At 45.6% G+C, this 15,656-nt stretch overlaps 1 protein-coding gene across 1 annotated transcript; it reads left to right on the forward strand.

Annotated features, from left to right (window-relative positions):
• The first annotated feature begins 3,120 nt into the window (after positions 1–3,120).
• LOC143278089 (E3 ubiquitin-protein ligase TRIM71-like) lies at positions 3,121–12,612 on the forward strand. Its single transcript, XM_076583123.1, has 3 exons — positions 3,121–4,002; positions 10,157–10,597; positions 12,139–12,612. Exons 1-3 carry the CDS (start codon positions 3,142–3,144, stop codon positions 12,580–12,582), a joined length of 1,746 nt encoding a protein of 581 aa, XP_076439238.1. The 5' UTR covers positions 3,121–3,141; the 3' UTR covers positions 12,583–12,612.
• The last annotated feature ends 3,044 nt before the right edge of the window (positions 12,613–15,656 follow it).

A 15,656-nucleotide genomic window follows, 5' to 3' on the forward strand; every position in this document is an offset into this window, starting at 1 on the left:
GAATAGGATGAATAAGCGGCGAAATAGGAATAGGATGAATATATGCGGCGAAGTAGGAACAGGAGGTATATATGCGGCGAAGTAGGAATAGGAGGAATGGGCGGCGAAGTAGGAATAGGAGGCATAAATGCGGCGAAGTAGGAATCGGAGGAATAGGCGGCGAAGTAGGAACAGGAGGTATAAATGCGGCGAAGTAGGAATAGGAGGAATAGGTGACGAAGTAGGAACAGGAGGTATATATGCGGCGAAGTAGGAATAGGAGGCATAAATGCGGCGAAGTAGGACTCGGAGGAATAGGCGACGAACCGGACAGGCACCGCGTGTGCCCGGTCAGCGAAGGGCTGGTCACCTGACGCCAAATAGTATTGTGATAGCAGGTCAGGATGGTAGCCACTCACTTTTGATTGATTGATTGACGGGCGCAATAGCCGAGTGGTTAAAGCGTTGGACTGTCAATCTGAGGGTCCCGGGTTCGAATCACAGTGACGGCGCCTGGTGGGTGAAGGGTGGAGATTTTTACGATCTCCCAGGTCAACATATGTGCAGACCTGCTTAGTGCCTGAACCCCCTTCGTGTGTATACGCAAGCAGAAGATCAAATACGCACGTTAAAGATCCTGTAATCCATGTCAGCGTTCGGTGGGTTATGGAAACAAGAACATACCCAGCATGCACACCCCCGAAAACGGAGTATGGCTGCCTACATGGCGGGGTAAAAACGGTTATACACGTAAAAGCCCACTCGTATGCATACGAGTGAACGTGGGAGTTGCAGCCCACGAACGCAGAAGAAGAAGAAGAAGAAGATTGATTGATTGATTGATTGATTGATTGATTGATATGGATACTGAAATAGTGCCTATCCTCGGTCAGAGACCAAGCTCTAAGCGCTTTACAAACGCGGGATCATTTGCATAACAGGCTGCCTACCTGTGTACAGCCGACTGATGGGTGCCACTGGGCGCTCATCGTTCGTTTCCTGTGTCATTCAATCAGATTTGAGGCACGTACATATACACACTCAGACAAACATGAAACATTTAACATTTTACGTGTATGACCGTTTTGTTTATTTAACCCGCCATGTTCCGTTTTCGGGGGTGTGCATGCTGGGTATGTTCTTGTTTCCATAACCCACCAACCGCTGACATGGATTGCAGGATCTTTAACGTGCGTGTATTTGATCTTCTGCGTGCGTATACACACGAAGGGGGTTCAGGCACTAGCAGGTCTGGGAGATCGGAAAAAAATCTCCACCCTTTACCCACTAGGTGCCGTCACCGATATTCGAACCCGGTACCCTGAGAATGAAAATCCAACCCTGTAACCACTCGGCTATTGTGCCTTTAGGTGTTCATTATACGTGTCGTCTCATTCAGTCAGGTTTCTATCAAGCACACACACACACACACACACACACACACACACACACACACACACACACAGACACACACACACACACACACAGACACACACACACACACACACACACATTCCGTATCTCCCACATTACCCCACTCCCCCCTCACACACACACACACACACACACACACACACACACACACACACACACACACACCACAACTACACACACACACACACACACACACACACACACACACACACACACCACAACTACACACAGACACAGACACACAGACACACAGACACACACACACACACCACAACTACACACAGACACAGACACACACACACACACACACACACACACACACGCACACACACACCACAACTACACACAAACACAGACACAGACACAGACACACACACACACACACACACCACAACTACAAACAGACACACACACACACACACACACACACACACACACACACACACACACACACACCACAACTACACACAGACACAGACACACACACACACACACACACACACACACACACACACACACCACAACTACACACAGACACAGACACACACACACACACACACACACACACACACACACACACATTCCTATAACCACAACCCCACAAATTGTCACTCGCGTCGCAGTTGCTGTATTTCACTACAATTCACCGGTAAAGGGTTAAAACCAGTGATAATGGAGCATATGACGCACCCGTCACTGTCTTTATCAGTGAAGGTCAGCTTGTTCGAGATTTGTGAGCAAACAACTGCACTTGTGAACGTAGCTTTAGGGTTTGACGATCCTCTTTGGAAGCGAGCTACAAGAGTGAGGTTTTGTGTTTTGTTTGTTTGTTAAAAAATTAATAGTTTTGAGTGCATTATGTAGTAGTAGTAGTAGTAGTAGTTGTTGTTGTTGTTGTTGTTGTCTTCAATTTAAGTCCCTTCGTACTGCCCATCTGAATGTGTTGTACTTTTCGTGGTTTCAGTTTAATATTACATTTGTGTGTATGTACGTGTGTGTGTGTGTGTGTGTGTGTGTGTGTGTGTGTGTGTGTGTGTGTGTGTGTGTGTGTGTTCGTACGTGCGCGCGTTTGTGTGTGTGGGACGTGGAAATGCATGCTCGTGTGTCCATGGGTGTGTGGTTCGTGTACACACACATGCGAGCATGCATGTGTTTATGGGTGTGTGTGAGTGCGTGCGTGCGTGCGTGCGCGCGCGCGTGTGTATGTATGAATGTGTGTGTGTGTGTGTGTGTGTGTGTGTGTGTGTGTGTGTGTGTGCCCGAGCGTGTGTGTGAACGCATAAATTATTTGAAAGGTTGCACATTGTTTTATTTTTCTTTTCTTTTTTCCTCAGGTGATAAACACACAGTTGACAGTCTTCACTGGAAACCACAGCACTGCCAGAACACCATCGGGAAAAAAAACACACCCCAAAATACACACACCAAAAAGACGATAAACGACAGCCTTTCCCACTCCTTCACCTGTTTTTTTCTTTTTTTTCTTCTCTCCCGCCTTCACTGTATTAAGTCACGTCTTGGACACCTGCACTGAGGAACTTGTTCACCAGATTCTCTACAGCTTAGATCCGTCGTGGGTTGTGTTTGTGAGCTGAGCTGAGCTGAGTCAGTCAAAACTCTGGGTCTCTGCCCGCCACTCTCTCACCCCCCCCCCCCCCCCCACACCCCCCACACCCACCCTCCCACGACCCCCCAACACCCTTCAAACCACCCACACCAAAAAAAGACATGGCCTCAGCCACGAAAGAAGAAGCGGAAGACCTGGTCGTGGAAAGTGCCCCACGGAAATGCCCCGCGTGCTTGGAAAGTTTTCTGGAGCCACCCTGTCTCATCCCATGTTTTCATTCCCTCTGCCGACGCTGCCTCACTCACAGACTGCAAGAAAAAAGCGGCAGTCAATTCCCCTACTGTCCTGTCTGCCTGACTGAGATCGTCAGAGCACCACCACCACCACCACCACCACGAACAGCAACAACAATAACAACACCGGAAGTGAGCGCAGAGGAATTTCCGGTGGACGTCTCCGTGGAAGCGGCGCTGCAGGTCTCGCAGAGCGGCGAGAACCACGCCGCGAGAAGACGCGTGTGTGACGTGTGTGAGGAGGAGAAAGAAGGAAATGACGTCACCTGGAAATGTGTCCAATGCGAGCAGTTTCTGTGTCAAGGTTGCGGCAAGATTCACTCCAAGCTGACTTCCACGCGTTCCCATACGCTTGTGACGGTAAACTCTTCGGTTGAAGCTTCTCCTGAGAGTGGTGGTGCTAGGAGCTGGGTTAGGCCTACAGTCCTTCCACCCAAGGAACGAAACTGCAGCCTCCACCCTGGGGAAACCTTCAGGTTCTTCTGCAACGACTGCGGAACCGCCATCTGCAGGGATTGCAAGCTGACCGCTCACCAGCCTCACTCAGCTGAGGATCTGAACTCGGCGAGTCTGGACATGGTGAGGTCCTTGCAGGCCGTGAGTGAGCTGTGTCGGAATGAACTTCGTCCAAGGCTGAAGGAATCTTTGCGATTAGCCCGGGAACACAAAGCAGGATTTGAAGCGACCGCGTCGGATATCTTAGCTCAGTTGAGGAGCAGAGCGGAAGAGGTGAAGCAGCTTTTTTGTTCTCTTCCTCTGTCTCTGTCTTTCTGTCTGTCTCTCTGTCTCTGTGTCTTTGTCTCTTTCTCTCCTTGTCTCTCTCTCTCTGTCTCTGTCTCTCTACGTGTTTTGTTTTGTTTTAATTTTGTCTGTCTGTCTCTGTCCTTTACTGTCTGTTTTACTGGCTGTCTGTGTCTCTAGGTATGTGTGTGCTGTGTTGTGTTTTGTGTGTGTGTGTGTGTGTGTGTGTGTGTGTGTGTGTGTGATAACGCACACGTGGCATAACTGCACAGGAGAAAAAAGAACAATTATAAACAAAACAACAACAACCCCCCAAAACAAACAAACAAACAAACAAATAAACAAAAAAAGAAATGAAATAGTATGGATGTTTCACAGTTCGTGGTTCATGAAGGAAAGAAAATACACATTATGCACTGCAATATAATGTTCGAGAGGTTTTTTTAAATTAATTTTGTTTTCTTTTGTTTTTTCTTTTAAAGATTCGGTTAAACTAGTCTTCCTTAGTATCGTTCACTGGTCATGGTGAGTTGTCGTTGGTTTTGTTGTTTTCTTTTCGTTATTTACGTAACTCTCTCCATACGAAACGGCGAAAGAGACGACGTTAACAGCGTTTCACCCCAATTACCATCATCAAAATATTGCAAGAGGAAGGCTCTTATGCCGAAGAGGTGAATGTTGACAAAGAATACCACAATTCTTACGACGGAAGCTAAAGGTTGGGTCATTCAGACACCCACTGGACATCCGAGGGGTCTGTGTAGAGGAGAAGAGAGGACTGGCCGTACTGAGTGAGTTAACAGCGTTTCACCCCAATCACCATCATCAAAATATTGCAAGAGGAAGGCTCTTATGCCGAAGAGGTGAATGTTGACAAAGATGGGATTCAAATTGAGAAAACTGAATGCCTACGCTACCTAGGAATACACTTCGACAGGATGCTGACCTTCAGAAAACATACGGAAAATACTGTTCTCAAATGCAAAAAGGGCCTTTCAGTCTTAAAAGCAATGGCAACCAAAGGAATTGAACAACGCCACCTCTTCCTGCTATACCAATCACTCGTCCTCAGTGTGATCGACTACGGACTTGGGCTAACAACACCGTCTCAAAGCAACCTCCTAAAATTAGAAAGAGTCCAAAATGAAGCTATGAGGCTGATCCTTGGAACAACAAAAGACACGCCCACAGAAACCATGCGATACCTGCTTGACCTTCCTTCAGTGCAGGCCAGAAACAAGTTAGAACAGGTCAAGACCTACTTCAAAGCATTAGAAAATCCTCAAAACCCACTGCATGACGCAGTCAAAGAACCAAAAGGCAGCCGTCTAGGACGAGGAAGATCATGGATGGGGCAAGCAGAAGACACAATCCAGCTAGTATGCCGACTACAAGACCTGAAAGAAACAAAAGAATGGGAGAAAAACCCCGAAAACCTCAACCATCTATTCAACACAGTCATTTCACCCACTCTAGGAAGACATTGTCGGGAATGGCCAGAGGGCAAAACTGATGCGGAAGTGAAGCTGCTTATAGAAGAAAACAGTAAAGAAGAGGACATCATCATATACACAGATGGCTCAGTCACCAAAGACCAGTCTGGTTGGGGATTCACTGCGAAACAAAATGGAAAAACAATTTGGGAAGAGAATGCTGCCTACAAAGTCACAACCTCCAGCCTAATGGAAGTTGAAGCTGTGACACATGCCCTCCAGTGGCTATCGTCCATCCATACGCCCGGAAACCAACATGCCATGATTCTAACCGACTCAATGAACCTCATACAGAAAATTGAAAACGGAATGGGAAGCCCAGAGTGGCATAACGCAATGCGCAACTTTCAGATTAAAAAACTCACATGGTCATACTGCCCAGGACATGCAGGTGTTAAGGGAAATGAGCGAGCTGACAGACTTGCTGGTAACGCAACACCAACGAGCGGCCTACATCTAGGAAAATCGGAAATCCTCAGAAAAGTCAAAGAATACCAAAAAGAACAGGTACAAGGCCATCACACCATCGATCGCCTCAAAGAAATAGAAGCAGAGAGAGGGAGCGGCCGCAAGTCTAACATGAAAGGTAGAGCACGATGCTTTGGAAATCAAACAAATATCGGCATCATTTCCAAACCAACATTGCGCAAATTTCTTCAAAACGGAACAGAGTCTCTGTGGGCCTTTCCAAATACAATAGACTGAGCAACACACTAGACGCCACGTTCTTGGCATCAGAGATCTTTTCCCATCCCTCTTGCGGCCAGTCAGTGGCGGCTGTGTGTGTTTGTGTGTATGTGTGGGTCTGTGCTTTTGAGTGTGTTTGTGAATGCGCGAGAGTGAAAGTGTACACAAGTGTCAGGAGAGATATGTGTACGTGTGTGTGTGTGTGTGTGTGTGTGTGTGTGTGTGTGTGTGTGTGTGTGTGTGTGTGTGTGAGGGGAGGTGGGAGTACGGAGGGAGGTGGGGTAGAGGATGAGGTATGTGAGTGTATGCATGCCTACACTGTGGGAGCAACAGGATATTGGAACGTATATATATATATATATATATATATATATATATATATATATATATATATATATATATATATATATATATATCTTTGTATGTACGTGTGTGGGGTTGGGGGTGGGAGATATGGGCGTATGTGTGTGTGCTTGTACAAGTAAGTGTTCATCTCTGTGAGTGTGTGTTTGTGTGTGTGTGTGTGTGTGTGTGTGTGTGTGTGTGTGTGTGTGTGTGTGTGTGTGTGTGTGTGTGTGTGCCGTGGAAGCTGCGATACGTAGACTAGAAATGAGTGTGTGGAGGAGGGGGTAGAGGAGGTGCAAGGTAATGTATGTGTGTGTGTGTTGGAGCTCATGTACGTTTATATGTATTTGACTGTGCTTTCATATGTGCTTGTACAAGTAAGTGTTCATCTCTGTGAGTGTGTGTTTGTGTGTGTGTGTGTGTGTGTGTGTGTGTGTGTGTGTGTGCCGTGGAAGCTGCGATACTTGAAATGAGTGTGTGGAGGAGGGGGCTAGAGGAGGTGCACGGCAATGTGTGTGTGTGTGTGTGTGTGTGTGTGTGTGTTGGAGCTCATGTACGTTTATATGCATTTGACTGTGCTTTCATATATGTGAAACTGCATGTTTGGTGCATTTCTGTTATGCATGTGTGGGTGTATGTGTGAATGTGTGTCTTCATATTTTACATTTATTCGCTTATTTATCACAATTGTTGTCTTATTTATTTATTTATGTTTTATTATTATCATTTTATTAGTATTACTAATATTATAACTACTACCTTTTTCTATATTATAATTATTTATTTATTTATTTATGCAAGCTTATCTATTATTTATTCCCCCGTTTTTTTTGTTTTTTTTTTGTTTTTTTTCTCAAGGCCTGACTAAGCGCGTTGGGTTACGCTGCTGGTCAGGCATCTGCTTGGCAGATGTGGTGTAGCGTATATGGTTTTGTCCGAACAGCGTTTCACCCCAATCACCATCATCAAAATATTGTAAGAGGAAGGCTCTTATACTGAAGAGGTGAATGTTGACAAAGAATACCACAATTCTTACGACGGAAGCTAAAGGTTGGGTCATTCAGACACCCACTGGACATCCGAGGGGTCTGTGTAGAGGAGAAGAGAGGACTGGCCGTACTGAGTGAGTTAACAGCGTTTCACCCCAATCACCATCATCAAAATATTGTAAGAGGGAGGCTCTTATACTGAAGAGGTGAATGTTGACAAAGAATACCACAATTCTTACGACGGAAGCTAAAGGTTGGGTCATTCAGACACCCACTGGACATCCGAGGGGTTTGTGTAGAGAAGAGAGGACTGGCCGTACTGAGTGAATTAAATTAACATGCTCCTCTTCAGACAATGGGATGTGGTTAGCTAGGACTAACTATTGATGAATGTGTGGCGTGATCAGATTTATTTACAGCAATATGCTTAAATAATTTTATGTTATTTCAATTATGTCATAGACCCTCTGCATGTATGTTGTAACCGTGTTTCTTGTATTATACACGTAGGCCTATACACATTTTAACTATGATTGCTCTTATCATATTTGTTTACCTTGGGTTTTTTTTGTGTTTGATGGAGTGTAAGAGATGTTGCATGAGAAGGGTCTTCTTCTTCTTCTTCTTCTGATTCTTCTCCTCCTCCTCCTCCTTCTCCTTCTTCTTCTTCTTTTTCCCCTCCTCCTCCTCTTCCTGCTTCTTCTTCTTCTCCTCCTCCTTCTCCTTCTCCTCCTCTTCCTTTTTCTCCTCCTCCTCCTTCTTCTTCTTCTCCTCCTCCTCCTCCTTCTTCTTCTCCTCCTCTTCCTTCTTCTTCTCTTCCTCCTCCTTCTTCTTCTCCTCCTCCTCTTTCTCCTCCTCCTCCTTCTTCTTCTCTTCCTCCTCCTTCTTCTCCTCCTCCTTCTCCTCCTTCTTCTTCTCTTCCTCCTTCTCCTCCTCCTCCTTCTTCTTCTTCTTCTCCTCCTCCTTCTTCTTCTTCTTCTTCTCCTCCTCCTCCTCCTTCTTCTTCTTCTCCTCCTCCTCCTCCTCCTTCTTCTCCTCCTCCTCCTTCTTCTTCTTCTCCTCCTTCTCCTCCTCCTTCTTCTCTTCCTCCTCCTCCTCCTCCTCCTTCTTCTTCTTCTCCTTCTTCTCCTCCTCCTTCTTCTCTTCCTCCTCCTCCTTCTTTTTCCCCTCCTCCTCCTCTTCCTCCTTCTTCTTCTTCTCTTCCTCCTCCTTCTTCTTTTTCTTCCCCCTCCGCCCCCCTCCTCCTTCTTCTTCTCCCTCCTCCTCCTTCTTTTTCTTCCTTCTTCTTATTATTCTAGCAATGTGGCAGAATAGTTCAGACGTTTATCTGCTAATACAATGTCGTGGGAGTCAAGGTTCGAATCCTTGTCTCGTTTTTTCATCCTAGTTTAACTGGGAAATCAAGCTGAGCGTTGAGTCATTGAATGATACGATAAACTGAGGTCCCGTGTGCGGCACTCACTTGGCGCACTGGAAAAGACCTCACGGCAACGAACATGTCATTTGGCGAAATCCTGATGACGAAATTCACACTAATACTAACACAGTGATATATGGAGCGATGGCCTAGAGGTAACGCGTCCGCCTAGGAAGCGAGATAATCTGAGCGCGCTGGTTCGAATCAAGGCTCAGCCGCCGATATTTTCTCCCCCTCCACTAGACCTTGAGTGGTGGTCTGGGCGCTAGTCATTCGGATGAGACGATAAACCGAGGTCCCGTGTGCAGCATGCACTTAGCGCACGTAAAAGAACCCACGGCAACAAAAGGGTTGTTCCTGGCAAAATTCTGTAGGAAAATCCACTTCAGGAAAAAAAAAAAAAAAATGGGTGGCGCTGTAGTGTAGCGACGCGCTCTCCCTGGGGAGAGCAGCCCGAATTTCACACAGAGAAATCTACTGTGATAAAAAGAAATACAAATATGCATGCACTCAAAGCCTGACTAAGCGCGTTGGGTCATACTGCTGGTCCAGATGTAATGTCGTGCATAATTTTAGATTTGTCCGAAAACAATGCTGATTCCTTGAAAAACTTCTTCTTCTTCTAATGATAGTGATGACGATGAGTAGTGGTGGTGGTGGTGGTGGCAGAAGTTGTTGTCGTAGTAGTAGTAGTAGTATGATGATGATTATCACCATCCCTGCCACCACCACCAACACCACCACCACCACGACATTCATAATAATAATAATAATAATAATGGATACTTATATAGCACACTATCCAGAAATCTGCTCTAGGTGCTTTTCAAAAACGCTTTTGCTAACATAAAACATTATATCTATGTTACATACACACACCAAAATGTGACCACACACACACACACACACACACACACACACACACACACACACACACACGCACGCACGCACGCACACACACACACACACACACACACACACACACACACTGCATACATACATTTTAACATACATGTGTATCTAACAGCTACCCTAACACATACGCACACATAGGCAGGCACAAACTTACATGAACACACGCACACACAATACACATTCATATACATGCATGTAGTTATGTACACATACATATGTATACACACATAGTCAAGCACAGCTAACGAAAAGGAAGTGGACCTGCCATCATAATATTTGTCATCTGAATCGCACAGGTCAAGAGGTTTGTGGACCAACACGTGAGCGAGGTGGAAAAACAGGTCTCGGAAGGTACCCTCAGCCTGGAAGCCGTCTTGAAGTCCATGAGCCAAACCATCACCAGCCTGGACACGATGTGTACGCACGTGAGACTCGTGCAAGACACGGGCCGCGCCAGCGATGTGACGAGACTCTTCTCATTGGTACAGAGGCTCTTCTTCCTCGGTGTGCGACAAGCTTCTGCCGCTTCTTCAGAGCATGGGGGCGTAAGAGGGTCTTCGTTCTTCCAGAAACCACAGAACGTCGGAGGTTTGTTTGGACAAGTTCCTGGGAACATCGGCGGCGATATTTTTGGTGGTGTTCCAGGGAATATCGGCGGCAGCTCAGCTCCTGAAAGGAACCCGTCCAGGGACAGATTTGAAGCGTTTGTTCAAGAGGAATGGAAGCGGTCACTTCAGGTGAGGATGATCAAAGAACTGGCCTACTGCTGCTGCTGCTGCTGCTCACTCCTCCTCCTCCTCCTCCTCCTACAACAACAGCAACAACAGCAACTACTTCTTCTACTGCTGCTGCTGTTGCTGCTGCTGCTACTACTACTATTCCATCTCCTCCTCCTCCTCCTACAACAGCAACAACAACAGCAACAACAGCAACTACTTCTTCTACTGCTGCTGCTGTTGCTGCTGCTACTACTACTATTCCATCTCCTCCTCCTCCTCCTCCTACAACAACAGCAACAACAGCAACTACTTCTTCTACTGCTGCTGCTGTTGCTGCTGCTACTACTACTATTCCATCTCCTCCTCCTCCTCCTCCTACAACAACAGCAATAACAACAACAACAACAAAAGCAACTGCTACAACTCCTTCTACTGCTGCTGCTGCTACTACTACTATTCCATCTCCTCCTCCTCCTACAACAACAGCAATAACAACAACAACAACAGCAACTACTTCTTCTACTACTGCTGCTGCTGCTGCTGCTGCTACTACTACTATTCCATCTCCTCCTCCTCCTCCTACAACAGCAACAACAACAGCAACAACAGCAACTACTTCTTCTACTGCTGCTGCTGTTGCTGCTGCTACTACTACTATTCCATCTCCTCCTCCTCCTCCTACAACAACAGCAATAACAACAACAACAACTACTACTACTACTCATTCTACTGCTGCTGCTGCTGCTACTACTACTATTCCATCTCCTCCTCCTCCTCCTACAACAACAGCAATAACAACAACAACAACTACTACTACTACTCCTTCTACTGCTGCTGCTGCTGCTACTACTACTACTCCATATCCTCCTCCTTCTACCTCTACAACAACAACAGCTACTACTACTACTACTACTACTACTACTACAGCTACTACTACTCTTTTCTCTCTTTCTTTTCTTCCTTCTTTCCTTCCTTCCTTCCTTCTTTCTTTCTTTCTCTCTTTCCTTCTATCTTTCTTTCTTTCCTTCTTTCTTTTCTTATCTTTCTTTCTTTTTTTTCTTCCTTCTTTCCTTCCTTCTTTCTTTCGTTCTTTCGTTCTTTCCTTCCTTCTTTTCTTTCTTTTCTTCCTTCCTTCTTTTTTTCGTTCTTTCCTTCCTTCTTTCCTTCACTCTTTCTTTCTTTCGTTCTTCTTTCTTTCGTTCCTTCCTTCTTTCTTTCTTCCTCCCTTCCTTCCTTATTTCTTCCTTCTTTCTTTCTTTCGTTCGTTTCTTCTTTCCTTCACTCTTTCTTTCTTTCTTTCTTTCTTCCTCCCTTCTTCCTTCTTTCTTTCGTTCTTTCCTTCTTTCTTTCCTTTCTTCCTTCCTTCTTTCCTTCCTTACTCCTTCCTTTCTTTATTTCGTTCTTTCCTTCTTTCTATCTGTCTTTCTTTCTTCCTTCTTTCTTTCTTTCCTTCCTTCTTTCCTGTTTTCTTTCTTTCTTTCCTTCTTTCCTTCCTTCCTTTTTTCTTTCGTTCTTTCTTTCTTTCTTTCTTTCTTTCTTTCTTTCTTTCTTTCTTGCAGGTGAACACTTCTGCAGAAGCAACCTCCGTCAGACGAAGTCCTTACCAGCTTCACGTCAAACCTGAAGTCCCTCCTTTCGAAGCTATCGTTGCCCAGCACATCGGCACAGTTCACACTGTGCCCTCACACGCACTGCGTCCTTCACCCGGATTCAGTTTCGGGGTGGCAGCACCAAAGCGGGTACCGAAACGTGGCAAGTCTGGCGGTGGTCTCTCGCAGGATCTCCAGACAGAGCTCGGCAAGATTCGGAACATCCTGTCTGGCAGGGGGAGAGGGGGCGTTGTGCAGGTGACAGTATCGACAACTTCCGCCAGTAGTGGTTTAAGTTTTGGGTCTTCAAGTGTTTTTAGTGGTTTTGGGTCTGGAGGTGTTGGAAGTGGTTTTGGGTCTGGAGGTGTTGGAAGTGGTTTTGGGTCTGGAGGTGTTGGAAGTGGTTTGTTTTAGACTCTGAGGTGTTGGAGGTGGTTTTGGGTCTGGAGGTGGTGGAGGTGGTTTTGGGTGTGGAGGTGTTGGAGGTGGTTTTGGGTTCGGAGGTGTTGGAGGTGGTTTTGGGTTTGGAGGTGTTGGAGGTGGTTTGGGCCCGGAGGTGTTGGAGGTGGTTTTGTGTCCAGAGGTGCTGGAGGTGGTTTGGGGTCAATAGATTGGGGGGGGGGGGGGGGGGGGGCGAGGGTTGGGTCCAGAGTTGAAGGAGTTTGTTTTTTTTGTTTTTTTTTTGTTTTTTTTTTGGGGGGGGAGGGAGGAGTTGGGGGGAGTGGGGGGTCTGGAGGTGGTTTTTGTGTTCTGAGGTGGTGGAGGTGGTTTTGGGTCTGGAGGTGTTGGAAGTGGTTTTGGGTCTGGAGGTGTTGGAGGTGGTTTTGTGTCCAGAGGTGGTGGAGGTGGTTTGGGGTCAATAGGTGGGGGGGGGGGGAGGGTTGGGTCCAGAGTTGAAGGAGTTTTTTTTTTTGGGGGGGGGAGGGGGGAGGGGAGGGAGTGGGGGGGTCTGGAGGTGGTTTTTGTGTTCTGAGGTGGTGGAGGTGGTTTTTGGGGGGTATAGAGGTGGCGGAAGGGATTCTTTGGTTTATTTCGGGGCTACCTCCACTTGGTTTTTAGGTTCGGTTTCCAGTAGTTAGTCATGAGTGAAGCGTTGGCCCAGTGGTAACCTGACTGGGAAACCATTGTCCGCGGGTTCGATTCTTCTACACCGGCCATGATTTTTACCACCACCACCACCACCTCTTGACATTGAGTGAGGTGATGCTCTGGGTGTCAAGTCATTTTGACGAGACGATGAGCCGCACGTAAAATAACCCACGGCAATAGTAGGGTTCTCCCTGACAAAAAAAAAAAAAAATCTGTAGAAAACCCCACTTTGACAATACTTACAGAAAGAAATAAAAGAATAACACGAGAGGCAAGGCCTTCAAGACTCACTTGTGATACACTTTAAAAAAAAAAAAAATCCAAGCTTTTTATGTATTGAGTATAATTTCAAAATGTAATGTTTAAGATGAGAAAGATCAGTTTAAAGCAAATTAACTCCCCTAACATTAATTACAGAGTAATTTCCCTTTTTTTACTATCTGCACCAAAAACGTTTGCAAAATAAAGAAAACTTCCATGCTTAGCAAAAGAAGTTCCTGTTTGAACAAAAAAAATGATAATAATGACTGCTGTTGTTGTTGGGTCAGAATATCAGATCAAAGTGCCAAGTTTAGAGAATACAAAAAAATATAAATATAACAGTAAATGCAGTTTGCATGTAATTAGGCTTCTTTTTTTGTGCCCATCCCAGAGGTGCAATATTGTTTTAAACAAGATGACTGGAAAGAACTGAATTTTTCCTATTTTTATGCCAAATTTGGTGTCAACTGACAAAGTAGTTGCAGAGAAAATGGCAATGTTACAGTTTACCACGGACACACAGACACAGACACACACAATACTTGTGTGTTCGTGGACTGTAACTCCCACGTTCAGTCGTATGTACACGAGTGGGCTTTTACGTGTGTGACCGTTTTTACCCCGCCATGTAGGCAGCCATACTCCGTTTTCGGGGGTGTGCATGCTGGTCTTGTTTCCATAACCCACCGAACGCTGACATGGATAACAGGATCTTTCACGTGCGTATTTGATCTTCTGCTTGCGTGTACACACTAGCAGGTCTGCACATATTATTATGTTGACCTGGGAGATCGGAAAAAAAAATCTCCACCCTTTACCCACCAGGTGTCGTTGCCGAGATTCGAACCTGGGATTCTCAGATTGAAAGGCCAACGCTTTAAGCACTCGGCTATTGCGCCCGTCTGTACAATACAATACAATATAATGCAATACAGTACAATACAATACAATACACGTAGAGTCACCATGGTGGAATCAGTAAGGTGTTAAGACGCCTTTTGTTCATTTATAGTCTGTTCATCTGAGATGATGATGTCAGATTGAAAATAAATGATATTATCATTATTATTATTATCATTATTTGTATATCATTTTGTTTCTATCATAATGGTAGTTAAGAGAATTCTCCAACTAAGTGCTGTCAACAGTTATAATAGCATGCTTTGGACTTATCCATTAAATTAATGCCATAACTTTTTTTTCGAAATCGAGATACAATTGTGAAGTATCTGCATTTTGAGAGGCGTCATGACGAAATCAGTCAGGCGTTAGACTTCTGATCCAGTGGTCACCAGTGATCGGAATTCGAGACTACCCTTACCCCCCCCCCACTGCGCCCCCCCCCCCCCCCCCCCCCCCCCCCCCCTTTTTGGCATGGTGTTACGTCCCTGGGAATATATATCTGTAAAAGTGTGCAGGTGGTGCTACCTTCCTTCGGGGGTGAAGAACAGAAAGGAGGAGTCTGTGCTGTGCAGACTGCATGCGGGGGCACACTTTTTTTTTTTTTTTTTTTTTTTTTACTCATTCTTACTTGTTGAAAGGGGAAGAGGCCCCTCGATGTATTCCCTGTGATGAGCCTCTCACCGTGAAACACGTGCTCCTTGACTGTTTGGGATCTGCATGACGTTAGACACAGACATTACACGGCGGTTTCTTTGAAGACCTTGTTTCGTGATGTCCCTCCTCCGTGGGCGCTGATGGTCGTCTTGAAAGAAGTGAACATTTGAAGGTTTTAAACTGTGGAAGGTTTTTAAAACATTGAGCGGAAAGCTTAAAGTGGTGACTCGTTTTTATTTTTATTTTATTTTATTATTATTTTTTTTTTACCCTTATAGTAGGTATTAACGTGGCGATAACCTTGAGATGGCCTTAGTGGTCGGCGAGGCTCTAAGCACGATAATTTCATAATTTCATTTCAGGTGGCGCCACCTACGCCAGTCCCTCTTTGTCTCCCTTTCCTCCCCCCCACCCCCCATCCCTTCACCCCTCCAACCCACCCCCTCCCTCTCCCCTCCTCCCTACTCCTTCTGCGACTCGTTTGCAGTTGGGCCCAACGCGCTTAGTCAGGCCTCGAGAAAGAAGAAAATAAATAAATAAATAGATAAATAAATAAATAATTAAAAATTAATAACGAAATA

Source organism: Babylonia areolata, chromosome 35 (genome assembly GCF_041734735.1).
Source record: "Babylonia areolata isolate BAREFJ2019XMU chromosome 35, ASM4173473v1, whole genome shotgun sequence".
Taxonomy (NCBI): domain Eukaryota; kingdom Metazoa; phylum Mollusca; class Gastropoda; order Neogastropoda; family Buccinidae; genus Babylonia; species Babylonia areolata.